At 41.0% G+C, this 27,740-nt stretch overlaps 2 protein-coding genes across 7 annotated transcripts; both read right to left on the bottom strand.

Moving 5' to 3' along the window:
* Positions 1 to 168: 168 nt before the first annotated feature.
* larp4aa (La ribonucleoprotein 4Aa) lies at positions 169 to 14,275 on the bottom strand. 2 transcript variants are annotated; one of them, XM_062426897.1, is made up of 16 exons: positions 13,791 to 14,275; positions 10,322 to 10,439; positions 9,681 to 9,839; positions 8,428 to 8,512; positions 8,183 to 8,319; positions 7,998 to 8,101; positions 7,799 to 7,909; positions 7,646 to 7,699; positions 7,329 to 7,538; positions 6,736 to 6,839; positions 4,109 to 4,339; positions 3,940 to 3,994; positions 3,693 to 3,851; positions 3,442 to 3,581; positions 3,116 to 3,332; positions 169 to 2,784 (listed from the first exon to the last, which is right to left on the bottom strand). In XM_062426897.1, the coding sequence occupies exons 1-16, from the start codon at positions 13,905 to 13,907 to the stop codon at positions 2,383 to 2,385; spliced, it is 2,403 nt and encodes an 800-aa protein (XP_062282881.1). In that variant the 5' UTR covers positions 13,908 to 14,275; the 3' UTR covers positions 169 to 2,382. The 2 variants fall into 2 exon arrangements, with proteins under 2 accessions (XP_062282881.1, XP_062282882.1); XM_062426898.1 differs by having other exon boundaries at positions 8,428 to 8,509.
* A 2,647-nt stretch (positions 14,276 to 16,922) lies between these two features.
* pfkma (phosphofructokinase, muscle a) lies at positions 16,923 to 27,323 on the bottom strand. Of its 5 annotated transcripts, none has more exons than XM_062426546.1 (21): positions 27,315 to 27,323; positions 25,972 to 26,049; positions 24,226 to 24,415; positions 23,348 to 23,513; positions 22,963 to 23,007; positions 22,240 to 22,348; positions 22,053 to 22,148; positions 21,866 to 21,958; positions 21,610 to 21,735; positions 21,389 to 21,453; positions 20,995 to 21,058; positions 20,725 to 20,871; positions 20,205 to 20,275; positions 20,006 to 20,093; positions 19,690 to 19,842; positions 19,440 to 19,604; positions 19,264 to 19,325; positions 19,040 to 19,151; positions 18,796 to 18,895; positions 17,220 to 17,325; positions 16,923 to 17,130 (listed from the first exon to the last, which is right to left on the bottom strand). In XM_062426546.1, exons 1-21 carry the CDS (start codon positions 27,321 to 27,323, stop codon positions 16,989 to 16,991), a joined length of 2,187 nt encoding a protein of 728 aa, XP_062282530.1. In that variant the 3' UTR covers positions 16,923 to 16,988. The 5 variants fall into 5 exon arrangements, with proteins under 5 accessions (XP_062282530.1, XP_062282528.1, XP_062282532.1 ...); XM_062426544.1 differs by lacking the exon at positions 27,315 to 27,323 and adding an exon at positions 26,228 to 26,301; XM_062426548.1 differs by lacking the exon at positions 27,315 to 27,323 and adding an exon at positions 26,228 to 26,301 and having other exon boundaries at positions 21,001 to 21,058.
* Between the last annotated feature and the right edge of the window lie 417 nt (positions 27,324 to 27,740).

Below are 27,740 nucleotides of genomic sequence, written 5' to 3'. Positions count from 1 at the left end.
CCCAACTTGATCCAAATCCTAATTCCTTGTCAGGTTCAGATCAGATAGCAGAAGTCCACTGGAGGAGGAGGTGCCTTTAAATTCAGAAGGGTTTAAAATGACTCACAGAAGCGGTTGATGTGGTTAGTGAATGCACAAGATGGTAGAAAGAAATGTGACACCTGGGAGCCAAATCAAAATAATTTATTTTTGGTGACATTTCATACAGTTCTAGGATTGTGTCTCAAACACTTGGTTGATCAATTACTATATTTCCTTTTGCCACCCATACCCAAATTAAACAGAAAATAACCCAAACATATTGGGGGTGAGGGGGGGGGGGGGGGGGGGGGGGGGGGGCAATTCCTGTAGGTATTTGCAAGCCTGTCAACATCAACCATATGCTTCTAAAATGATTCACATTACTCATGAGTAAGATTATTTTTTTAAACAAGTTAGTGCATTTATTTAATTATACTAAATCACTAGCTGCTCATACTCATTAATGAAAAAGAAATAACAGCCCCAGTGATTGGTTACTCATTTTACTGCATTACTAAACCCAAAGTCAATGCATCAAGTATTTTCTCTCAGCTGACATCTCAAACAGTATATAAATGTCATATGCGTAATTTTTTCTCTTTTTTTTTTTTTCTTGCCAATGCGATTTCACACAACTTTGGGGAAACCAGCCTACCAAGATTGGGAGAAAAGCGTTGCGCATCAGAATTAAAATAAATACATTTAAAAAGCAATACATACAGTGAGTCAAACTTCAAATTCTAAGTCAACCTGTTTTGTTTTTCAAATTTAAAAAAAACAAAACAAAACAAAACAAAGAAAGAAAGAAAAAACAAAGAAAAAAAAAAAACAGCAAACTCACCCTAAAAGCACAAAACAATGTGGTGGATACCTGCTGTCAAAAGCCTCCCTCTGTAAATTCAGTACTAGAACAATTACATTCTCCCACACACGTTTCTAGTGAAGGGTTATTACAAGATAGCATAGGCAACTACACCTCTACAGTTTCTTCAAAATCCAGTTTCACTGGGCTGAAAGCTTCCCCAAGACTACATTATTTAGCAGACCTCATCAATAAAAATCAAAACTTTATCCTAGCACACTATGATCGTAGGCAGCTGGCACATAGCACGTGAAAATGTCCCAATTTTCTTTATACCCACGACTTGGCTGCCAATTATTATGTAGCTATCATCCTTAGCTAGCACTCGTCAGTCTATTTTGACACTATGCCATTGTTAAGAACAATTCACAGATATAAGCTTAACCTGGATATCCTGTGATGATGTAGAAAAGCCAAACCTCACCTAAACCATCAGGCGCACTGAACAGTCAAATCTTACCATTAATCTATTCTTTTTTTTTTTTTTCTCTCCCATGGAAAACGTCACCTTACTACCCAAAAACAAACATGTAAACAGAGAACCTGACTGATTATCAAACATGACAATGCTCTGAATCCACTGGATGCGTGGATCCAAAAGATAGAGATAAAACTTAACATGAAAAACTTTGGACCAGGCTAGCAGGTTCACCGTGGCCAGTGAGTACCCCCCAAAGTGGATTTTTCGGCTTCAAAGAAAGAAAAAAAAACCACACATCTGACTGCAGCGTACATCAACAGTTTCTGATATCTGACTGATACAATTTAAGCCAAATAATGAACCAGATCAAAATACCACCATAGAACATTTCATTAATATACATTAGAAGACCGCACTGTCCAGTTTCAGGACAGTGATTCTGAATCTCTGATGTAAAAATCAAAAAGAAAAAATTCATCCATTTCATTACATCAGTGCAACAGCATACTGTAGCACTTCAATCATTTTGTTTTAACAATCAATGCATACACAGACATCAGTCAACCCTTCAGTCATACTTGCAAACCTAAGCACACAAGGGGAAAAAAACTGATCTCATTGCGTGTTAGTGATATCTTTGTATATGTACATGACATATATGCATGTTCTTTTCTTCTTAGTGCATATTGTTCTTGCAGACCAACATCTATTCTTAAATCCAAAAAAAAAGGTAGGGGGGGCCATTTACGTGGCCCAGCATCCCACCTCTCCCTAGCAGAGCATAAATGAGACGGCCTCCAGGTAAATTGCACTTAAATTCTTTTAAGCATAATGCTGGAGGCCAAAACAAGATTTGTTTTCCTCTACAAATCGCTCATTGAAAGTTCTTCAGGTGTCATTTTGCCCATTAGTCCTGGATGTCCCGGTCCTATCGTCATTTGAAAAGCTTTTCTGTGGACAAGTCCCAGGGGGGGAAGGTGTCTACCATAATGTTGTTGCTTTTATGTTATTCATTTTTATATAATTATATATATCCATGTATATATTCATACATCTCTTTTCTATTCATATTGAGATTTTACTTTGGCGATACTGGTGGGATATTCTGCTCTTTGCCAGTGTGCCTGTAGCCTCCCTGTGGGGAGCTGCGTCGGGCCATAGGCGGCCGCCTCTGGTCCCGGTACTTGAGGCCCCCGGAGCCTCTGGGGCCATTGCTGCGGTGGTAGCCTTGAGAGTCACGTTCACGCGGTGGCCGGCTCTCCTTGCATTCCCATCCCCCCTCCCTGTCGTGGCTTTTCTCTTGCTTGTCTCCAGGACTGCTGCTGGTGCCCGGCTCCTCAGCCTTGTTGACGCGCAACTCACGTAACGGCTGGCCTGACGCAGTGCTGGAGGAAGCTGGTGCAGGAGCTGCAGGGGCTGCAGGGGGGAGATCCTTGGGTGGCCGTTGGCACACCTCGGCGTAGCTGAGCTTACGGGGCTCCTGAGCCAAGACAAGGAAAAGGAACAATTTTACAAGATGCAAAACACTTCTATGAATTCAAACTCACATTTATACAACTCATCTTGTCAATCCTTCAGATCTCATAATCTTAACGCTCATTGGGGTAGGAGTGAACGTTCTGGACTTTGTTAAGAAAGAGCTGAGAGATAAAAGAGAAATACTGAAGGAGAGCAACAGATAGAGAAGGGACAGAACCAATGCCAGTCAGTCCACTACCTCACTTCCCTCTATGCGCAAAAGATGTCATCATCGGGAGGACAAATATGGTCAAATGTTTGCTTGGTGAAATGACAAAGACCCAGATTCTCACCTGTGCAGGTGTGGCAATAGTGACAGGAGCAGGGGCCGGCGTGCTGGATGTTGCTGGCGTGGAGGCAGCAGAGGGCTGAGGCCTGGAGCTAGGCACAGGCTGTGTGGAGGAGGAGGAAGAGGAGGAGGGATTGATGGTAGCTTGAACAGGTGCACGTGGGGGCGCTTTTGGAACTGAGAGCTCTGCTCGTTCAACCCTCTTCTCCTGTCGAGTGACACTGCAAAACAAGAGTCCAGACGTTCAAATGACCATTTTAACTATAACCAAGTTGTTTGAAACCATTTACGTAATATCCCACTTCAACTTCAAAGGACTGAATGTCATACCTAGGGGCAGAGGATCCGAGTGGTTGTGTAGCAGCTTTCACTGCTGTCAGGGCGGGACTTGAGACAGCCACAGCCTCCTCTGTGACCGGGGCTTGGACTGAAGCTGGACTCACAGTGGCTTCTTTATTGGCTTGTTCTGTCTATAAAAAGCAAGGAGACATGCAACATTACACCTCTGAAGTCTCAACAATCCTGTCACTGTAGTAAATCCAAAATATTTACAAACAGTTACAGTCTACGTTTCCTCTTACCTTGTCCCTGTACAAGCCACGTACAACATCTGACATTCGGTTTTCCAACACCGGCTCTCCTTGTGTGCTGACCACGCAGCCGGGAAGAGGGGGGAAATTGGTAGCAGCCAAGTCAAACTTGGGAGGAGAAACCTTGACCTCTGCTAACGGCACAGGCCTCTGAGAAATGACAATGAAACGGAGTGAGATGGTTCATGTTTTACATTTCAACATATACATTTTATGACAACATGAAATTGACATTTACCGTAGTCCGTTCATCTTCTCGCCTCCTCCGTGTTCCTCTGTAAGTTGTGCTCCGTCTGAAATGAAAACAAATCGTCTGTGACTCAACCATCAGTCAAGTGTCAGCCCGTGAACAGCAGCCATTACAGTCCGACAGGAACTAATTTGACAGGAACTAAAACAAGGTTTACCTTCCACGTCCAGCCATGCCGCTGTCGTCACTGGGGTCCAAGGACGAGGAGGAGGAGGAGAGATGGGAAAATGCAGAGCTCAGGTCAGAGGCCGTCTGGATTGAATTTGTGGTGGCGGCCACAGGAGTGGGGGCCGGCGGACCGCGCAGTCCGGTCAGACTTTCCAAGGGGACAGGAGTTATGGTTGCTGAAGTCACCTCGTTTGTCCTCCCCTGGGGTTTCACGTGGTTTCTGTCGCAGTGGGAACAGGCGAAGATGACCACGGTAAATATTCAGTTAAATATACTCTGAAGATACATTGGCAACCAGTGTTTCACTTACGGGGATGATTTTGGTCCATCTGAGACCGAAAGAACCTAAACTTCAAGAGCTTAAACTGACCACACTGGCGATTTTTACATGTAAAGCCCATTTAACAGAAAACAAATATTTTATATTGCTCGTAACCATTCTTCAAAATTAAAGGCGCAGTCTGTAGAATTCAATGGCAGAACAGACTCAGCAGAAATGGAGTACAATATTCCTAAGTATGTTTAACCTTCTACAGTGAGTGGCACCATGTGAAGTGAACATCCATTGGTACCAACGATGTCATGATGGCTTGTTGGAAAGGGGGATAATTGAGCAAATGGCTGTCAAATACTTCCATCACAATGCTCTAAACTTTCATATTTTGAATAGACACCTCAAATTAATCTTTAGTTTCCCAGCTTTCATATGATGCAAACCACTTATATGTGACATATACTGCTGATGTGTTATCTCAGCCTGAAGATCCACTGCCCCCCAGAAAAAAAGGCACAAATTGGTTTAGGGTAGGGAGTGTGGAGTGCCAGAGGTTAGTTAATTTATAATACCATGAAATTAAAGAATTGTGTTTTCGTTTCTGTATCTTTTCTTATCAGTTGGTTGCACTCTGCAACCTCACTGCAACATGCCACTAAATCCTACACACTGGTCCTTTAAGATTGATTTTTTACTTTCAAGGCAGCTGTTGGTAACATAGAAATATCTGTTTAAAGAATGCATGTATGTGGGTGTAACCTTTCATCTTTATGGGGTCAGAAAGTGTTCAGCAGCTATAAACATTTACAAATCCAATTAAATGGGCTATAACATGTAACACCACTGTATGGGACTCTTGTTTGGACAGCATTACATGTAGAAATCTGCTCTGTAATCGCACTGGTAGAACAGGCAGAAATAAGCCCGTTTTTAAAAAGTTGTGATTTTTTGAGGGGTCCATCAACAATATTCGGATGATGGTGGCCATTACACTAAATATGTTTAATGGAAACACTGGTGGTACCAACCAAAAATTGCTGGAGGGACATGACAACATGCTGTGTCTTCAAGGTAAACATGTGGACATGCAAAGGGTTTCTGGACTACAAATGTGCTCGTGATTGGTTGAAGCAGTGGAGGCTTTTCTATAAACATAATGCATGTTTGACAATCTGCAACCAGTCAAACTCAATGAGAAGAGCTGACAACACCCAGGTAAGACCTAGACAGGCTACTAGCATCTCAATGTACCATGTAACATTTTAAGACAGATAATGTGTCAGACACACAAGTTTTACATTTGCAAAAACCTAGCAGCACAATTCACATGATCTTCTCATGAGTCTTTGACCCTCAGATCTCATAATCTGAACGCTCATTGGGACGGGAGTGAAGCTCCTGACTTTGGAAAGGAAGGATAGAAAGAAAAAGGAAAAGACAATGAGGAGAAAGAGAGAGCCAAAGCCAGTTACCCCACACCCCAGCTTCCCTCTATGCGCATAATGATCTCATCACCGGGTCTGACTTGGGAAGAGTCCAGTGAGATATTTCTTTGTGAAGCTGCTGTTTCACCACATAAACCAACATGCAAAGTTGTCATCTCTTTGCAACAAATTTGTAGTTTGACCTAGACTACACTCAAACTGTCAGCATTAAAAAACACAAGGCAAATGGTAATGAAATCACTGATGAACAAGGCAACAGTAAAACAAAGAAACAACTATGGACAAAACAAAATGGATGGTTAGTTGTGATGGAGAAAAACTGTTACGTGTAATAATATAAATGCAAAGCGGATATTTTTGGTAATAACTGGAAAATGACAGTTGCTCAGGATCAAATAGCAGCTGTTGCTATTTAGTAAGCAAGCCTACATTTATCAAATGACATGACCAATCCAGGATATCCATTACCCAGTAACAAACATTTATCACACCGATGAAAAGGATTATGGCCATAAAACTGACAGGCAAAAGGCGTGGGCCCAGTTATGGATTTAGTCATTTGGCTGCAGTATGGGTAAGAGATGAGGGTAGCAATGAAGCTTATTGTACAGTATAATAATGGTACCTGAAGGCATTTATTACATTCTTTCTTGAATAGAGAGGGACACTGTGGGGACAGTAAGAAGACAGGGAGTGAAGAACATTTCCCTGCAGGGGTTAAAGTATCTTTAGACAATTTATTTGCAAATGATTTGATGTTCACCATTTAACATCATGAGAACAATGAAACAAGTGATAAAACATTCCCATTAGGATATGTGTATGCAAATATCAGGCTTAGATTTAAGTCAAAATACACAAATTAAACATCTGGGGAGGAAAAAAAGAAGACTGTACCGGTTTCTGTTGAATGGGCGATTGATATTAAGAGAATTGGAGCCAGTTTTGTAGTGTCCACCCGAGCCGAAGCCATTCACAAAGCCGCTGTTGGGAAATGGTGCCTGCACAAGGAAAGACAAAGTCAGTATTTATGAATTAACATTATACCATCACATTTTTACAAGAACTTGAAAATAAAATGACTATTATTTGCTGTATGTTTGCTCTGGGTGTAGAGCTGCTGAAGACAAATCCAGAATATTTTGACTCACTCGTTATGTGAAATAATGTGTTTATGTTTGACAATTCAAATTTGCAAGCAGGCAGAAAGCAAAGACTCATTTGAATTCACTGCATGCATTACTTTTCAGATATCACAACAAACAAGATGGCAATGACTAACAAGTGTTTATGCAGGTTTTTTGGGTGAGGATGGACTCATGTTTCATTCCAGCCACCGCTGGTGTATAACTTGTAGCTTTAAAAGTTAATTATTTGCATCACATTTTACGCATTGAAGGCTACAATGCAGAAAGATAAACAGTAGCTAGAAATGAAGAATTTGTATTCGTGTGACCGTCTCTTTGCAGAGTGAGTACAGTATGTCTCACCAGGGGGGTTTCGAAATACGGTGTGGGTGAAGGCGTCCAGGTGGGAGGTACGATGCCGTAGACTGGGTACTGCTGCTGGGGGTACACGTGTTGCATGTAGAGGGGGGAACTGTACTGGGACTGGCTCTGGGACTGCTGGGCGTACAGGCTGCTGTCCATGCTACGGTAGCCATTCTTTGCAAAGAATGTGTTGATGGCCTTTATCCTGGCCTGTCAGGGTGGAAATATCAGGAAGAGAGGAAAGAGAGAAGTTGATAAAACCACTTTTCAAACAGGCATTTCAGAAATTAACAAATTGAGGTTTTAACACAACTTACCATAATGGGTTTTCCCTGAAATGTTTTTACTTCCTCTCTCAAGTATTTGTATGCCTACGGGAGCACAAGAGACGATCATGACTTCATTCAGGGCAAAACATTTCAACTAAATAATTCAGACAGTTGAATAACGTGACATTTAACTGGCATTACCTGTTGAGCATCCGTGTCTGATTGGAATGTGATGTACCAGCTGTTGTTGTGCGCAAACTCGACACTGATCACCTTTGGACAGTTGTCATTTTTGAACAGCGACTCCACTTCCTGAAAAGCAGAAAGCAGGAAAAGTGTCACACCCGAGCTAAAACGTCAGCTACATTATACCGTTTTTTCTCTGCTTAGTCAGCATTACCTCTACAGGTGTGGTTTCAGGGACCTCCCGCAGGATGATAATGCACCGCTTGTGATTAGGACGCACTTTCTCTCCTTTCTCATCCACTTGTACCATCGGAGAAGCTGAGGGAAAAGAGGTCAATTTAAGGCATTTCAGTCAAGAGTAATGATACATTTCTATGTTTTCTTAAACTTTCCACTTACATCTCAGCACATCCAGGATGAGGTCCATGTCAGTGGTGAGGACCTTGATACCCTCCATGCTGGCGATGGTCCAAATGGGGACAAACTGGTCGCTGTCCATCTGAGACATCAGGTACAAATCCTTCGAGAGGTTTTCTCTGTATAAAAAAATTAAGAATACATAAAGATTAGTCTTATCTTGATCTGGGGAAAAGAATAGGTCCACAATAGTTTTAAAAGGCGATTTTTAAATGCTAACTTCTTACCTTGAGAAATAAAACTCCAGTTCTTTCTTTAGAGATTCGCGCAGATTCTCAGACGAGATCGGCTGTTCATCAGTTTTTGAATCTACTGGGAACCAAAAACACAAAGTCAGTTCTTCTGCTCCACACACACCTTTATGTGATTAAGAGGGTAAACCCACATTTGCATCTCATTGACCCTCTTGCCATCCTTGGATATAGCTACAGCTTTGATATAAATAAGGTGATTACATGTTGCTACAGTATGAGATAGGCCCGTTACAACATTACTTTATAATTATTCAAAAGGTTACTCTGTAGTGACTTCCAGACATATTAAGTATGTCTGGAAGTTGAGTAAAATGCAAAGCATTTGAGTGATATTTAATAATGACGAGTGTTATTGAACCTGTGAAAACTGTTAATATCATATTTTCTGTGACACTATAGCTGTTGTGGTTTTAAAGTCTAAGAAAACAACCCTGACTGATTACGTCATCAGGGCTTAACGACTTCAAACCTTTAATTCAAAGTCTGTGTTAAATTTATTTATTTATTTATTTTGTTACAAACTAGGCATTAAGTGTTTGAAAGACATGGGTCTTTATAAAAAAGATGCTATCATTGTTGGTAGTGTAGGAGCCATTGTTTTGTTTTTGTTTTTTTTTAAGTTTACCCCTTCAAGGAACAGGTCTTCTGTGAAAAGTAACTACCAGTCTAAATAGGTCAAACCATGCTTGGACATGTGTGCACTATTCCGAGTTAAACACAGGGTTTGCGTGTGAAACTGCCACATGAAATACAAACAGTGAGTATAGGTCCGGTGCAGGTAAACAGTCTGTGTGTGCTCTGTTTCAGCCTAATGCTAGGCCAATTTTTAAAGTTGATCCATGCGCCATGGAGAGCCAGCAGTCTGCAGGTTTTCATTTCAACCACACAGACTCTACCCACTAATTAGCACATCATCATAATCAGTGAAATCACCTGCTGAGCTGATCAGTTGGACGAATGAAAACCTGCAGTCTCGTATAGGTCAATGTGCTGCTCCGGAAAACAAATTTGTGAGGCAATACTCGCAGGGTATTATTGTATTTCAGCTGTGGAAGCCGTCAGTGTCTGATATATGTAAATACAGTTTATTGACTCGGCACATGTGAAGTTTTAGATCTCATCCAAACTTTATTGTTTAGATGAACTATTAAAACAAATAAATATATTGAGAACTGAGTTGCAGCAACAGTTGGTGTGTGGAGACAACTCCATGTGATGTGACTGACCTGAGGTCCCTGTGGTGGACTCAGTGGGGGAAAAGCCCAACTCTGGAGGGTCCATTCCATTTACTGCTATCTCAGCTGTTGCTGTGGAGCTGCTGTCATCCAGGGCCGTGAATCCCACAGTGTACTGCTTGCACCCAGCAGACGACGGCTCAGAATAACCTGCGAACAAGGTAAAGAGTGTCAGTCTGGTCTTCAGGAATGATTTGCTTTGTCTATTTGTAAAGTCCATAAATCCCCTTGTCTCCTGTGTTTGGCTTAGTACTCTGTGTGTGTGTGTGTGTGTGTGTGTGTGTGTGTGTGTGTGTGTGTGTGTGTGTGTGTGTGTGTGTGTGTGTGTGTGTGTGTGTGTGTGTGTGTGTGTGTGTGACTAAGAAATATTAATAGAAGAAGAAGGCAGCTTTATTTCAGACACATCTGTAGGTCCATAACAATAAAATACAACATAAGACATAATAGAAAAAAATTTAAATGAAAAAGACATGATGGGAGCTAATGTTAAACAAAATCCTTATTATAATGATAATTTTTTCCAAAGAAATATCGTGCTTTCCCACACTTCAAAAACTAACCTGTAATAAAATCATACATCAGTTATTAATATTCTGATGACATCTAATTGAGCAGATGAATGTGTGTCTCACCCTCACTGATGTCTGAGGGGGGCCAATGAGGACTGTTAGTAACAGCCTCGCTGGGGGCCACAGGCATCTCCTGCCAAACCTTAGCATTTGGGTTCAAACCAGCGCCCTTAGAGGTGACCTTCAAAGCAGAAACAGCAGGTTTGAACAAGTTCAATATATTATATATATAAACATTTAAACAGAATCAATTTAGTATTATAGGTGAACCAAACATTTCAGAACATACACAGGGACAAAAAATGTAGAAAATACCTCATGTAAAGCTGACAGTTATTTAAATCATCCTGCTACAAATATAGAGCAATTTAGGAGCATTTGTTGATTACAGCACAGGTTTAAATAAAGATTAAAGAATCCAAACACTACCATACTAACAGTATGACCTGCAACAACTCAAATTTCTTCATTGTTACTTTTACTCAATATTGAGTAGAGAGCAATAAGCACCAAGCATCTTCTCCGTATTAAATTAACTTAATAGCCATTGAGTTAAGACCCTGCAGCCTTTACAAGGGCACAGGAAATCTATTGCAATCAAGGTGGAAATCCGACCACAGCATGATAACATGATCTAATTATGGCAATGGATTTGGAAAATATTTTAAAAAACAATTAAAGATCTTGTTGTCTAATGGAAATTATTTTCATTTCACAATCATGCTTCCAGCCAAAAAAAAAAAAGGCAATCCAAGACAACAAATGTGTTACCGGTTATTTTTGCAGACTGGTGCACTTGAATACTGTATGTCAGAAACTGAGATCAAATTTTAGCCTGTGTTTTTAAGGTAAACATTACACTGGACTCTGTGAGTAAAAAAATTACATCCGCTGGCACAAGTGTGTAAACGTATAAACAAAAACCAGGCAGCGATAACACACAAAGAAAACAGAAGATTTACCAGGATATTACACACTGTGGTCTCCAACGATTTATCACAGAGGACAGAATACGCAGGTTACAGCCAACCAATCACACTACACCTGCTGATTTCACGCATTACTTTAACCTTATATTGAGTGGCACTGAGTGGAATCACCTGGTGCATTTTTGGATGGCGGGCAGACCTGCATACCATTAGGCCCTCATGGCATATAATTGGAAACCAGAGAAGTACAATGAAGTGGGCCCACAGGGCCTCAAGATCCCCTGTTGACCAAAGAGGCTATTAGCCTGTTAACCTCCACATGAAGAATGATTATAAAAGCTTTGCATGATCAAAATATCTGTGGTAATAAAGCTGATAACAAAACCAGGTAAAAACAACAAACTGACAATATTAAGACTACTCTGAGTTACTTTAACCAATTTTATTTTTAAACGCATATTATTCAATGGGAGGATCTGCATAGCAGAGGGCCCGTGGACTACAGGAGAAATCCTGACCCTGCAGAGATCTGTGGCCAGGAATAGACCACATACTGTACGTTTAAGGCACACAGATGCTGATGTGATGCTGGTATGAGCCAACTGTGTAGCGATCGTAAGCGATAGAGCGGAAGGCAGCTGTACATTAACTCTGAATTGCCAGTAACCAAATTTACCAGCCTCTTCTTCTGACTTTGGCACTCGCCACCTGCAGATAGATCCGCCTCCTTTTATTGGCAAAGCACTCGACCTGACAAGAACAGCTTTCAGTCACAATGTACCTCCAGACACCAGCTACAGAAGACTGCCTGAGCCAGGCAGCAGGGCCTCGGTGTCGTTCAAGAGAGCAATCTATCAATCGAACTTAATTTGTAAAGCACTTTTCATACAAGTTAGTGCGGTTCAAAGTGCTGCACAGATGACTCGTAAGCTGATAATGAGAGAGAACAAGTGGGGACTGTAATAACAACAAAAAAGAAAAACAAAATTTGAAACCAATGCACACAATATAATAAAAATAATGCAAATTTGATCAAATGGATTTAAAAGCTATAACAGTAGTAACTTTAGCTAAACTAAAAAACTAAATTAAATAGATTTTAAAAAAGACATAAAATTGTAAGAGAAATATAATAGATAATAAAAATTTACAATATAGTAAGTGAAAAAAAAATTAAATAAATAATGTCTATAAACCATTCTTATTCAAACGTCAGGCTGATAAAGCAAATTTTAAGTTTAGGTTTAATGATTTTGACACTTCAGCTGATCTCAGACCTTCAGGCATAAAAGCTAAAAGCTGCCTCACCAAAGGTTTCAGTCCTGCACTTTGAAACTACTAAAGGACTCCAGAGGACCTGAGGGGTCGTAGGGGTTCATAAACTGCAGGAGATATGTGAGACAGACTATATGCTGACGAAAGATCGTCAAATGTTCTAAAACAATTTAAAATCAATAAGGAAACAGACAGGAAAACCAACGTGAGGACTCTATTAAAAAGGTCTAAAGTGTTCTCTTCTGGTCCTGGTCAGCACCTGGACCACAAATGATTTTTAACTGTTTTGTATAGACCTGACAGGAGTCCAGCCTGCTGGATATAATATTATGTTTAAGTCTCTCCATGTCACTCACAGACAGAAATGGCCACACTTTGGTGATATTTCTGGGGCGATAAAAGGCAGATTTTGTGACAAACCCCAGATGAGTCTTTAAGTTCAGATCTACACCGTTTCTTGCCTTTTGGCTTGGGTTACGTCCAAGGAAATTTAATTTTATGACCCGTTTCTCTCACAGCTTTAGAGCATATGGCTAAATTGTCATTTTTATCCTGGTTGAGCTGTAAAAAGTGTAATGACATTAATATCTAAAATAAATTGTGCATTCAGCAGGGACATTTATGAGCTGCCGTGCAACTTGACACATGGTTACAATGCATGCTTCTGTGTTACAGGCCGTCTCAAGCCAAGTCCTGTCAGCTGACTGCGCAGCGCAGCACAGGCCGGTGTTTGCAACGCATGCCTCTGAGCTAGCTGGGTTAGCTAGCAACTGCGATTAGCTAACAGAAACGATTGACTGAATGAACGTCTGTCCGCCAATAATCGAAGCATCGATCACCTACAGTCTGAAAACAACTCAATCAGCGCTTATTCGCCTCACGTAGCACCACCATCATTACCCAGCAGTGTCATAAGTTAACTTCCAGGCTAATGATTACTCAGCAAACTCGTTACTTAATGAGCTCGCTGCTTCCAACGGAGAGCTAAGCTAATGCTAGCTTCAGTCTGGAGCTGCAGTGCAGATCCGGATCCTCGTGAGTCAATAATTGCAGTCTGTGCTGGTTACAAGGTGGTAGACTTACAAATGTTGCCTGTGTGTTATGTCTGGGGATGTTTTTGCTCGGTAATCACCATCACTTCACAGTTAAATAACTTACAATCCTCAAGTTATTACCCGACTGGTCTCAAAGTCAAAGCGGAGCTGAAACTCGTGGGTTTAACCAGGTCTACTCTGAGTTTAAGTGTCTAATAAACAGAGGAGCTCAGGAGGCGGACAGCTCTCCTCCGCCACCAGCTTATCTCTCCCACCGCAGCAGGCCTCACTCACCATGCCGCCGGACCCACTCTCGGTTGCCGGCGGAGCCTCGTCCTTCCCGCCGGTCCTCGGTCCCGGCTCGGCCTCCTCCTGCAACAGCGGCGGCTCTCCGCTCTGGTCTGAACTCATCAGCCGCTCCTGACTCACTTCCACCCCGTCGTGTTGTCCCGGCCCCCGCCTGCCACCACCTCCTCTGTCCGGCGCACCGGCCGGGCTCAGCAGTCCGTCCGGCTCTCTGTCGGGTCTCAAACTAGCTTCCTAGCAGCTAACTTAGCAGGTTGAAGCTATCGACCTGAACGTGCTGCGGTGCTCCGCTCGGCGGATCAAACCTCCTGCGATACTAGCAGTGTAAACAAAGCCAGACCATGTCTCGTCTCAGACCTTAGTCCCGGTCTCATCAAACCTTACACCGCACAGCGGCTTCGTGAGGCGCATTCCTGACCGGGCGACCGGAGCGGACACTGGGGACACGCAGCTCTCCTCAGGCAGGCTCACAGTCCGCCGACGTCCCGGCTGCCACCGCGAGGTCCCAGTGACCTCTGCACAAACATTTCCTCTTCCTTTTCCGGATTCACAATGTAGTTTTTGTCACCAGCATTTAATACTGTGAGCGCTGTTATATTAACTAAAAGAGCCAACACATGTAGATTCACTCCTTATATTTTGTTGTCGTATTTAGAATTAATAGATATATTTTTCGTGCCAATTTATTAACATATTTCACCATGATGTTAAGATCCCCATCCAGACAGGTTTTACATTTTATATAAAATACTCTACGTTGAATAATAATCTGTGTCACTGATTTGGTTTTTCCTGTTAAAAGTAAAATCAACACATTAAAATATCTCTTTCTCCCTGTTAAAATACCAGAGTTAATAATTATGCAAACATATTTCAGATCAAAAGTTTAACAGATGAACACAATATGTCTGGTACTCCACTGTAATGTAAGTTAATTCTCATTTTTGTGAACTGGAGACTTCAAATTTCCACATCACACTTTTGTAAATTGAATATTGGACCAGGATTGGCTTCCAAATTAGTTGTGATGTCATGAATCCTGCTTGTATGCCCGTCCCTTTTAAATCTGATTTTCAATTAGCTCAGAGGAACTTTCAGCAGATAATTGTGAAAACAGTCTTCTGGTGTCAAACTCTGCCCAGTGAAGTTCAAACATCTAACTGAAGGAACAAGAAGCAAAACTAAAATGTTCTACTTTTATTCTAAAAGTTGATTATACAAAGATTAATTCAAGCCGGTCTTGATCCTTTTTTGTCTCAGTCTCAGATCCTTTAATACACCATAAAGTCTTTCTCATATAAAAATATGTTTTTATTCTTGTTTGAGCTTCACTGTGCAGAATTATGTATGTGCAGAGTTTGACACTTGAAGGCTGTTTTCACGTTTATCTGCAGAAAGTGGAAAGTTGATTTGTGCTCATTGAAAATATGATTTTAAGGGATAGGACTGCGAGCTGAATTTGTAACATCACAAATAGTTTGGAAGCCAATCCTGGTCAAAGATTCAACATACACGTGTACAAGTGTGATGTGGAGTTCACACTTAAGGCTCAATTTCAAGGATTCTAACGTGTTAATACAACTTTTAACTGGAAAAAACATCTCAAACACTGAGTGTTATTCAAAGAAGAGTATTTTATATACAACTGAAAACATGTCTGGAAGGGATCTTTTAGGATTTGTTCTGAGAGAATGACATCCAAACAGGGCTCATAAGATGACAAAAAAGTGCCATTGCTTTCTTTCCTGATGTGAAACCATATTTAATTAATTAAATTATACAACTCTTAGACACTTTATTATTTTCCTGTTTAAATCAATTTGTTAATTAAGATACTTCTATTTATTAAGTGTGTTTTCTGTACATGTTTCAGTGTAATATTTCTTCATGTGCCCAGTAAGACTAGGAAAGTTTGTTTCTTGTTTTATTTGTATATGTCTACGTGGCAATTTTCTTTACTCTGCAATTATGTCTAGATTGAGTAAATACACTGCTATCGTGTTAATATGCATATGTACATGGTGTTCCAGTGACTATCAGCAGGTTGAATGAATGGTCTGTGACCTCTTGTGCGAAGTAAAAAAGACAAAGAGAGCAAAGAAAGAAAAGTGCTAAAATCACTTTTTTGAAATGTATCAGGAACCTGTGATAATCAACTGAAAGCACTATAATTAACCCCAAAAATGTGTTTAAAGGTAGGTCACAAAGTGTTAAACTAATAATAACGGTATCTTGTTGGATTATCTGTAGATAAAATGACTTCGCAGGAAAGGTTCCTGACAAAAAAACAAAACTTGTTTTAAAATGGTGCATATTATGATTTATTAACTGAGGTATTCAAGTTTAACGTCAAACATCCTGTCATGTTACATATACTGATTCACAACAAGTACAGCTATTAATCATCTGACCTGGATGACCGAGAAAATCCACAGACATTGTTTGATAAGTGATTAAGAGGCAGGTTTTGCAGGTTCTAAACTAAATATAAACTAGTAAGTCAGATAAATCAAATATAAGTCTTCAGGCTACAATGCAACCCCTGTTTTGACTCGCATGCGGTATGTTTCTCACTAATAATGGTAAATATTGTAAGGGGATCAGTGCAACAGGTATTGTCACATAGACCGCAGTGTGTGCCTCTTTCTTTACCCACTTCCAGCTGCAGGTGTCCCATAAACAGAAACAAGAGGATACAGACAGAGATGGATGAAGGGATGAACATTAACTGTATGCAGCATCACCGTTTTCCTTTTTGTAGCTGTTTTCCATATGCACACCTGGGTCCTATTTATCCTGAATCACAGCTGCTTGTTAAAAAAACAGGTTATACAGCTCCCACACCTTTATTTACTGTGTGTATTATGTGTGTTTTGATGTTGTATGCAAACTGAGAATAAGAGTCTCCTCACTATATCCAATTCACATTCTACTCGCTGAACACAAATCACAAACGATGCAACGTGATGTTTGAAATATATCTTTAATCCGTGTCTAGAAATGTTTTATCTTCTGCTAAATTAACACACTGAAAGTTTTGAGGTGCTGCACAACTCTGGATTCTCCAAAAGAGCACACAGTAAAGATCATAAAAGGTTGGTTGTTGGACAAAAAGGAAAAATAGGTTGTAATTGAACATAAAAATGTCCACTATCTGTATGTGTTCTCCTTCGGAACTAACTGAATCTACATGCTGAGATTAGTCCTCTTCTTGATCACATGCTCCATGTCGGCATGCTCGGATGTGTCTAGTTTGATGTTGTACTTGGCCAGGATCTTCATGATGGGCCTGATCTTCAGCCACCACTGTGACTTTGGGATGCGGTGACTGCAGCAGACAGAGCAGAGATCATTGCAGACATTCACCATTAAACTTGTTACTTATAAGACAGTATGTATGGAAAATATGAATCTTACTCAAAATCTGTGTCCTCCTTCAGACTAGCAAGAGGCTGGAAGGTGAGCGCCCTCTTCCTCATGCCCAACACGCAGGCGGAGTCTGGTGTGTTGGCAAAGATACGACCTACAGAAGAAGAAGTGAAAAAGTTCAGTTAACATGTCATGTAGGCAGGATGTCAACAGCGCTGGAACTTTCCCCTTTGTTCAGGCTAAGGTTAAAGAGGTGCTGTAGAACCCCACATAGACCTGTGCAGGCCTTCAGGACCCTGGTGCCTCTTTACCTGACTGCTGGAAACAAGACAAGCGGGTGGGGAAAGGTAGAGGGGGCTCGTGTTTCTTGATGTAGGGGGAGGTGTTGTCCATGGTGGGGGTTGGGTGGTGAGGGGAGGCACAGTATGACTCTGTGGTCTTGATCACCAGAGAGCTTTGAGAAGGAAGGAGCTGTGGGGGCAGTGAGGGTGTGGGTTCTGTGTGGCTGGGGGAAGGGGGCAGGGGAGGAGGGGGAGGAGGAGGAGGAGGAGGCTGCTGAACCTGCTGAAGAACATTTTCAACTCTCTGACTGTCCCCATCCCTGAAGGTTCAGCAGCTCCTGCAGGTCACTGGTGATCCAGGGCTTATTATTGGGGAAGAATCACAGTGTCCTGGTGGGATGATGTTATCCACAAAGTTGATGTACTGTAGTCAGTCATGGAGGTAATGTATCTAAATGGGACTCAAGTGTAATCCAGTCTGTGGGCTCAAAACACCCCCAAAGAGTCATAATTGCTGCCTGTGACCATCTCCTCACAGTCCTTGTGGTCACAGGTTGCCGCTAACAATGGGTGTGTAGGTATGTGAGAGGTACCAGATTGTGATCTGATCTGCCATGTGAGGGTTGGGGTGTATAGTGGAGTTGTATGCATCCTTTACATATCATAAAATGTATCATATAATTCTTGTTGGCAGTCGAAGAGATCCTTTCCTTACTAAGTAAAAGAAGCCATGTAATAATGTAAAAATATTCCATTTCAAGTAAAAGTGTTGCATTCAAACCTTTACTTAAGTAAAAGTACAACAGTGTTATAATCTCAAAGGTTTTGAATGTAAAAGTACTCGTTATTCAGACCTAAGTAACTAAAATAGTAACTAGTAAGTAAAACTGTCAGATAAAGGTAAATTAAATGCCTTTGAAATGTAGTTGAGAAAATGTATAAATATAGCATACAATTGGAATACCCAAGTAGATACCTCAAACATATACTTAGGTACTATATTTTTTTTTACTTGTAGTACATATAGTATGACTTATACTGTGAAGTAATGTGGGATGTTTGTGTAGACTGAGACTGGCATTCAGATCTGCTGTAAACTTCAGCTGATGTGTCATGTTTGCTGTTGGTTTGCTTTTGTCCTACTATTGCAGCGGACATTAAAGTAGCAAAGTTTGATTGAAGAAAGTGTCCCTGTGCTCTTATTAACCCACTACCATGAAAGCAGTTTAATGCAGTAACTATCTAGTCAATATTTAAGAGTAAAAAGCATTACAGCTGCAGTCCACAAATTAACTAATTCTTAAAACTGTGCAGAAGGATTATTTGATGTTAGGTCAACATACCATGCCTATAGCATTCCTTCAGCTTCTCTGTCAGCCACAGAACCGACTTGGCACCCATCTTTGTGCCAAAGTTTCTGTCGAAGGGTGTTGGAGTACCACCCTGTAGTTAACAGAAGACAGACAAGTTTAGTATCAATTATGTTGAAATGCAAAAACACAAGGACAGAATCTGTTCCTTTATCCTCACAGTGGATCCTAACTTATATATCATGGTTCATATTAACCCTTGACCAAACAAACGGACCTGCTGCATGTGTCCGAGAACATTCTTGCGGCAGTCAAAGATGCCTTTGCCTTCCTCTGAGTACAAGTTGAAGATGAAGTCAGTGGTGTAGTTGGCATTACTGCTCTCATTCCTGTTGTAGAAGGAACAGTGACAGATCATTGTACTGTTACCTGGAAGGATATAGACTTACAGTATATGAGTAATTAGCAGGTGCTCTGGGTCACACTTGAACAAAAACCTACCTGAGAATCAAACCTCGCTTCACTGTTGTCTTCATCTTATGCAAAAGATGCTCGACGTTCACCTGTAGACCAAAAACACTGATCACATGCTCAGAAAACGTCACCACTCAGGGTGCAAAGACTACAACAGAAATATTGGGTAACAAGGTGCTGTTCCACCATGATCATCAGCTCACCTCCAGGTCTTTAATGCTGAATTTTTCCTCATAGATGTAGGCAGCATCGGCACCAGCAGCCAGACCGGCCATGGTGGCCAAGTAACCGCAGTATCCACCCATGGTTTCAACGATGAACACACGGCGCTTGGTCCCTGCTGCGGACTGCTTGATTCTGTCACAGGTCTGCAGAAGAAAACAGCAGAAATGTGTTTAGCTCCTGATTGTTTTTGCATTTATGTGTGTGTGTATCTACTGTTAAGGCACTGACAGAGGTGATGGTATTGAGGGCAGTGTCGGCGCCAATGCTGAAGTCGGAGCCGGGGACGTTGTTGGAGACAGTGGCGGGAATAACCACTATGGGAATGCACATCTCCTCGTATTTCTCTCTGGCCTGAACCAACTCCAGGCCTCCTACATAGGCCTGCAAAAGATGAAAGTTTATTATTTTGTGTGTTTCTAAAAGAGGGCAATAACTGTCAAGCTTTCATACTAGGGATGAATGAATCATTGAAATTTTGAGAAAAACCTGCTAACGTTTGCATAACTTTTGGTTTTAAAGGAGAAGAATGGCTGTAACATCTCACCTCAAATCCACCAATAATCACCAAAGAGTGGATGTTGAACTTGGCAATGTTCTGGCTGATTCCCTCCAGGATTTTACCTGGCAGAGTCCTTTGGAAAACAAAGACAAATTACACAGTTATTGTGTAAATTGACAAAATCCAGGTTTTCTTTACAGCAAAGCTTTACCACTGAAAAGAAAAGGAACCATTTACTCTTTACCTCTTGGTGCCCAACATTGAGCCTCCTTTTCCAGTCCAGCCACTCACTGTGGTCCAGTTGATAGGTTCAACCTGTAGTGAGAATTATTGAAAATGTAATATATCAAATATTATAACACATGCAACAACTGGGAAAACATATAACAAATAACACAAAGTTTGGTTTGCAGTATACATAAAAAAGTTCCCTTTGGGTTTCATTTTCTATTCAATCCCAAACTGAAGGCCAGAAAGTGTGACCTTTGGGATTTGGATGAGGTTGGGAATGAGATGCATTTAATCCTCTACTATCCATTTAATCATGATCTTCGGATGTCTCAAAAACTACAAAACACGACTTCAGATTTAAATAGATTTTGTGTTGTTTTGTTTGTGAAAAGCTGATAAGAGAACAGGAGACTGTTGCTACTACAGATCATATGGCCGTTTGTAAAGCACCAAGAATCCTAAACCAAGATGTAACTAACCTATAAACATGAAGTTATTTGTTCTTGGATTCCTCAGTTTATGATGACAGTTACCTGTCCTTGAGCCAGACCGTCAAAGCCGTCGTGGACAGCAAACATGTTGTGACCCTGGATAATACCCATCCTGACTGCTGAACGGACGGCTGCATTCATACCAGCACAGGGAGCACCGATATTCAAGATGGCCACATTGATGTTGCTCTGCCAAGACAGAGAAAAAAAGGAGATAGTTGAAGGGTTACTACAAAGTTGTTGGTTTAATGAATTCAAAGAATAATCTTTACTGATGTATTGAGTGTTTTTTAGCAAGTGGATGGTTCTCACCTTAACATCTGGGGGATTGATGTGAGCCAGCATCTTGTATGTGTTCCAGTTGTTTTCAAAACTCCTGCACACCATAAATAAGGTTGTGTAAGTGTCTGTATTTTTTTCTTGCTTTTAAAATACTATCATGCCAACATTTTTACAATATATTTTATAATTTGGTAGGGGTGGCTCTAAACTCATTCTCCTTTTCATTATTTACTTTGCGATGTATGTTTTTACATGTTTTATGTAGTTTTTTTATTTATCCTGTATATTTTCTATGTTCAATTCACAGACTGTGATCTTGTGCTCAGAAATGACTCAAAAAGACAAAACTTTGATGGATCAGTTAAATTGTTTGTTGTGCTATTGAGATTACATTCCTATACATTTAAAAGGACATTGCTCTTACTTTCCTCTGAGCTTGATAGCATCTTCAAATCTGCCCTCAGCCATAGCAGCAGTCACATCTTTGGTCTGTAAAGTAAAGAGAGGGGCAGAGAGTGTGAGAGGAAGAAAGACAGAGAAATCTCAGACTGTGGACACATATCCTCCAAAACGAGTAGCACAACATCCTAAGAAAGTGACTAAAGTCTGGTGAATTCTAGCTGGCTTGAAAAAATGTTGACGTACCACTTGCACACACTCCATGAGCGGCAATCTGACTGCCTGGTTCCCGGACAGACTGACCACACAGGCAGGAGTGTCGGGAGTGGCCTCCAGCAATGCCATCACGGCCTCCACACCCATCCTGCTGCCCTGCACGACACACACACACACACACACACACACACACACACACACACACACACACACACACACACAGTCAGATCATCAAGTGTGTATGGGACGTGAGGCAGAGCTACAGCTGTATTTTGTGTTTACTTACCAGGATTCTATCGAAGGCGGAGGGTGTGCCTCCTCTCTGTACATGTCCAAGGATGGTGGTGCGAGTATCAAAGCCGAGCCTGTCAGTAACCAACTGGAGACAAAGAAATCCAGCTGTTGGTTTGTCATACTGTCACTGTGATATGTAGCAGCACTTTACTCTACTGACACTAGAGAACAGGGCTCACCTTTTTAATCTCCTCAGATGAAATCGGTTTACCGTCTCTGGACATTGCACCTTCAGCTACGATGATCACATTCAGACGAGAACCTCTGGCCCTTTGCTGAGAGAAACAGCGAGAGGACATAACGTTGTGCACTCTGAATGACACATGTTGTGGCGTTTAAAGCATCTGCAAATAAAGAGACACATACATTTGCCAGCCTCCTGCACAAGTGGTCTTCCCAGCCCTCATCTGGTGGCATCTCAGGAATGAACACCCAGTCTGCACCACAGGCCAAAGCCGTCACCAGGGCCAGGTACCTATAGCCCGACACACACACGCGCATATTTTAACACATTTAAACCTTAACACATGTAATATGTGACACTTTTTTTTAATTAATAATGTCCACAATGCATCCTTAATTTGATGTACTGTGTTTAGACTATTGAAACAGCTTTTTTGGGTATAAAAAAGGATGGAAGAATCGTATTAATTTGTGGATAAGTAAGATATTGAGTTCTTTTTTTGCCTTTATTTTAAAAGATGATAGCAGCGACGTGACAGGAAAATGAGAGGAAAGAGTCGAGGGATGATAAGCAACAAAGATCCTCAGCTAGACTCAAACTGGGGTCAAAAACACGATCAGCATCTTAAACTGCTTCATCACCAGAATGCCTTGATAGAGCAATTGTGACAATAGCTACAATTGTTTATTAAGATTCATTGTTTTCTGGGATTGAAATGAATGTGAGCATTTTTTAGCAAACAGGTATACTAAAAAACTGATTTAAATTAAGAATACGTTTTATTATGACAAAATATCAGTGTAAACATCATGCTTCAATAGGTTATATGTTCACTTCATACACTCACACGTGTTCTTGTCTACACACACACACACACAAATCAACTAAACACACAAGCTACTGACCCACAGTGTCTGCCCATCACTTCCAGGATGAATGTCCTCTGGTGGCTGTGGAGGAAAATATGTCACAAATAAGAAAGAAGGTAACCATAATGAATAAAAAGTCACAATATCAGTCCAACTACACACATTTACACATCTGAAAATCCAGTGTTTTCACTCACACTATATAAGCTTGTAAATCCAAGAAGCAAGCATCTTTATTCCTCTTTAATTTGTCAGTGGTCAGTACTTATTGAGTCTCTGAATTGCTTCATATTTCACTGTTTTTCCTTAAATCTGTAAGAAGGTACACACTAATACCCGCTGTTGCTGCTACAGCATGATCTAATTTCACCCTCATGGATGAATAAAATGTATCTCAGGGAGGGTTACAGTGATGTCTGACCTCTGTGCGGTCGTGGTGATGGCGTCCACCACCTCAATGATGCGGTGCAGAGCGGAGTCGGTGCCAATGGTCATGTCAGTGCCACAGAAGTCGTTGTCGATGGAGCCGACCATGCCAACGATGTTCAGATGGGAGGATTTTTTTGCATCTGCTTCTGTAATCTTACCTGCAGAAAATGCAAAAACCGAGTCAGATGTTTTATCAGTAACAACAAGAAACATTTAATGCCTATAGTAAGATTTAAAGTTGTAAAAGGTTTTATTGATTCATGTTTAAAAAATCCTCTTCTTTTCTTAAATGTATATATCAGATGTTGACACAGGTTTCCTCTGCAGGGCAGGTGATAGTGCAGTATATAAAGTTGTCATCATCTCATCTGGATGTCTGGATTGGTAATGCATACTCCCCCAAAGTCACATTACACAAACTAATTTAGACAGAATGAAAATGGGGTGTCAGGGCTCCTGAGCTTCTAGTACTGTGTGTAAGTTTCCAGCTTTGCCTGGTTGGTTATCTAGACTTGTTTGGAGGAGCTGTATTACATCAGGAGTGTGTTCTATTCACCTACATATGAGTGATAACTCTTCTTTGGAAATTAATTGTATCTTTGTGTGCATGGTTTCTTGATTTGTCAATGTAAAAAAAAAAATCAGTGTTAAAAAACTGTGACTGCTATTTATTTTTGTGAAACAGTAATAAATACTTTATACTTAATGCAGTATTTTCAGTGAAGGATAAGAAGTGATGGATAAGAAAAGAAGCTTTGAATGAAGAGAGCATAGACTGAACTGAGGGCGATAAGGCTGAAGGATTTTACAGACTTCACTCAGGACTCATTACTACATTATTATTTTATTATTATGAGTGTGTCTCATTACCATCTTTGACCAGGTCAGCCAGCAGTCCACTCCACTCAGTCCTGAATGCGTTGGCTCCAGTCAGACTGCCGTCGCCTCCAATCACACACAGGTTGGTGATTCCCAGTTTCACCAGGTTGTGGGCCGCCTTCATACGACCTTCCCTGGCTCTGAAGTCCATGCAGCGTGCACTGCCGATGACAGTTCCTCCCTTACATGTGAAGAAAGAGGAGAAGCTGTTTTCAACACAGTTACTGATACACCAACATTTTCTCACAATGTTTTTTTCCATTACAAACATCCAGAGTTACCCTTTAGATATTAATCTCTGTGGTGGGATGTGTTTCAGGGCAGCTTTAATAATGCTGTGGCATCAGACTCATTAAGATGTCTTGAAGTAACATCAGGTGAGGTTGCATCATGCTGGATAAATGAGTAAGGCATTTTAAAAGTGATATCCTAGAAATCTGCTGTGGCCTGTGTGGCCTGGCCTTCTCTCACACATTTTATGAATCTTCACATGTAATGACTTCTTCACTGCCAGGTCTCTTTATTTAAACAGATGATGGGAAGAAATGTGAGTCATAAGATTCACAGTATTACTGCACCTCCAATCCTTCAGTCACAGGGCAACGGCGGCCTTTGAATATCATCACTCAAAAATCAGTTTTTCATGTCATCAGTTTGTGAGACATGGAGGAAGCTCTTCACTCCAAGTGCAGAAGGTTTGTTAAAGGAGAGGTTCACAGTTTTTCAACAATTAAAAGATTTGTTCATCCAAATTTCAAAAAATATATCTTTTCGGGCAGATAATTCCACTTTTATGAGGACAAGTTGGTAGATACTTGTCTCTAAAATTTCTGCTGTGGTGCGGTGACTGGAATTGTATTTGTGCTACTCCCAGCAACAAAGAATGACATTTCCAAAGTTCAATAAAGGGTGTCACAAGACCAAGAGTCCACAGACACTCCGATCAGCAGCTCAGTAATTCTAATTTAGTGTGCTTCATGTGTGAATAACAAGTGTCCTACTTTAGATCAGGGCCTCTCAAAGGGGGCTCCAAACAGTTTCAGGGGAGGCTTGGTGAATGAAAGTGAAAAAATATTACATTAGTTATCGAAGAGAGGTCACATAAAATAGCCTAAATGTGTGTGATTTGGTTAAAGAAATAGTTGACAGGTACATTATTTTTTAATGCTTTTTTATTTATTTGGTGTTGACTGAAGTTACATAAAACAACAATACCAGACTATCTTGACTAATTGAGTGAAACGTGTAAAGTATACGTGGGGGTGCATTTCCCAAGCTTTGTCTGAGGGGAGGCCTTCAGTTTTAGACAATAAAAACTTTTTAGATGATCCACAGTCTTTACTGTTTATACTATAGAAATAGACCCCATGAAAATTGCTGACAATGTTGTTGTCAACCTTTTAAACTGTAATTTTTCATTGCTGTGACAACTACAAACAAAATCCCCCTTACGTCCACTGCACTAAAGTGGTTGCATTCATCTCAAGATGGATACATCATAACCTGATAAACTACAGTAAAACCAAACTTTTTATGACTCATTACAAAAATGAACACAAAAGTTGTTTTCATCATTTGGGTGAACCAACCCTTTAATGGCACAAATAAACACCACTGTTCTGTCACATGCAGATATTCGTGCATATTTTCGCTCTCATCCAGTGTCAGTTCTACAAAAAAAGTGGCTCTTGCTGGTGGATTAAACTGAGTGTGTTTATTTGGCTGCATGTCACTCACCAGCTGCAGCATCATGGAGACGCTCTCCCATGTGGCAGGGCGGATGTTGTCTCCTCCATCAACCAGGCCCTGGTAGCCCTGCAGCACACATTAACACTGTTAATACTGCTGCTACTGCAAATAATTGCACTGCAACAAATGGTCCTTAAATGCTTTCATAATGTATTTATGTCTTAGAAGCTGATGAGTCTCTGTTTTGTATTTATTTACAATATCATGGCATGTTGGTGTAATGTAGTCTGTATGAAGTTCATACCTCATGAACAAAGTAGACTTTAGCTCCAGTGTAGAGACCAACTCTGACTGTGGCTCTCACAGCAGCGTTCATACCTGAGACACACACACAGGTGACATTGTTTGTTACGACTGATTTACCCACATTATAAAACAATGACAGACATTATTTTAATTGACCTGTTAGATAACCAGCCAAAGATTTATTTGATCCATTTGACCTTTAAGTGAGTTGACCTTTGAGTTTATGGTACTGTATATCTTGTGGACCATCTTGCCCCTGAATAAGCAGTACACTAAAGCCCACAGTGTGAGGCTGTGTTGTGGCAGGCTGGCATGTTGCAGCTCTTGTTTCACCAAACAGCAGCTGTGGATGGGGGCGTTTCTTTCCTCCATACCAGAAAAAGGTCACTGCCACTAAAATTAGCCCCAAAGACGTGAAATAAGGGAACGCACGAGGACAAGAGGGTACATAAAGCCACCACACAAAGGGTTAGAGTCAGATTTGGACTCAGTGAATAAAGATTGCGCAGGAATATGCAATGATTATGAGACATCATCCAGCTGAGATTCAACGGGAGTAGCAGCTTAATGCTCAACTTCGAGGTTTAACAAAAGAAAAGACAACCTGTATGGATGATTTCCTATAAAAAAATTAAAAAAACAACAAAACTCAGAAAATTTGATTTGTAAAGTCTAAATCTGCTACACAATTTTAGCCAACAGTGACCGCTTTTGGGCTTCATGATGTGTGAAGATGTATTTTGGTGTGCTATACCAACACTGCTGGTTCTGTAAATCCAAGACGTGATCTTACTCATCTCATCACACTGACATCAAATAGGACTTACAGCCAAACATCCATCAATATCTGACAGGTGGCCTTCAACTGAGCCACCCTGATATCTTGGAAAAATTCCTCTCTGTTCTTGTGGCTCTTTAGCTCGTAAAGGGTGTAATGCAGTCAGAGCTTTAACATGATACTTTATTGGACCATGTAAGATGGAGGCTGCATCTGCTGGAAGATGCTGTCCAACAGATTGTCCCCCTGTTGTTCGAAGTTGAAAATTGAAATAGATGTCTCCCTGCAGATATCATCCCCTGCTTACCTTGGGCATCTCCTCCTGATGTCAGCACGGCGATGGAGCGTCCAATCCCCATCTTTGTGGGGTCCATGGTTGGGTGGAGATCCTCAGACATGTTTCCAGAGGAGTAGGGCACACAGGTGGCTACAATGAAGAGAAAAGAAAAGGAGAAATAATAAAGCGAGGTTGCTCTTCCCTCACTCTCGACTTCTCAGAGGAGGGACGATTCACGGCGCAGGCTTTATAGACTACTGTCCCTAACCCTGTCCTGAGCCCCCTCCCACCAACACCCCCCACTCACTCACACAAGTCTACTAAATATACATCAAGGCCTGTAACCTGCAGTAGACAGAAAAACATAATGAAAGAGACTCTGATCAGCAACATTCAAACCCATGTATTTTTCCCATTTTCTAATTAATACATAAATAAAACAAAATAATGAAAAGG

The sequence above is a fragment of the Scomber scombrus genome, chromosome 10 (genome assembly GCF_963691925.1).
Source record: "Scomber scombrus chromosome 10, fScoSco1.1, whole genome shotgun sequence".
Taxonomy (NCBI): domain Eukaryota; kingdom Metazoa; phylum Chordata; class Actinopteri; order Scombriformes; family Scombridae; genus Scomber; species Scomber scombrus.
Note: the sequence above shows the minus strand (reverse complement) of the source record. Positions and strands in the feature narration are given on the sequence as shown.

Excerpts from the sequence above, each read along its gene's own strand:
- larp4aa (XM_062426897.1), bottom strand. The coding sequence starts at position 13,907 with ATGAGTTCAGACCAGAGCGGAGAGCCGCCGCTGTTGCAGGAGGAGGCC. Across the intron at positions 10,440-13,790 it reads AGAGTGGGTCCGGCGGCATG|GTCACCTCTAAGGGCGCTGG; the intron begins GTGAGTGAGGCC and ends TCTGCTTTGAAG. Across the intron at positions 6,840-7,328 it reads CGTATTTCGAAACCCCCCTG|GCACCATTTCCCAACAGCGG; the intron begins GTGAGACATACT and ends TTCCTTGTGCAG.
- pfkma (XM_062426544.1), bottom strand. The coding sequence starts at position 26,299 with ATGAACGCTGCTGTGAGAGCCACAGTCAGAGTTGGTCTCTACACTGGA. Across the intron at positions 23,514-24,225 it reads GGCTGACCTGGTCAAAGATG|GTAAGATTACAGAAGCAGAT; the intron begins GTAATGAGACAC and ends CATTTTCTGCAG. Across the intron at positions 20,094-20,204 it reads TCAATGTTGGGCACCAAGAG|GACTCTGCCAGGTAAAATCC; the intron begins GTAAAGAGTAAA and ends TGTTTTCCAAAG.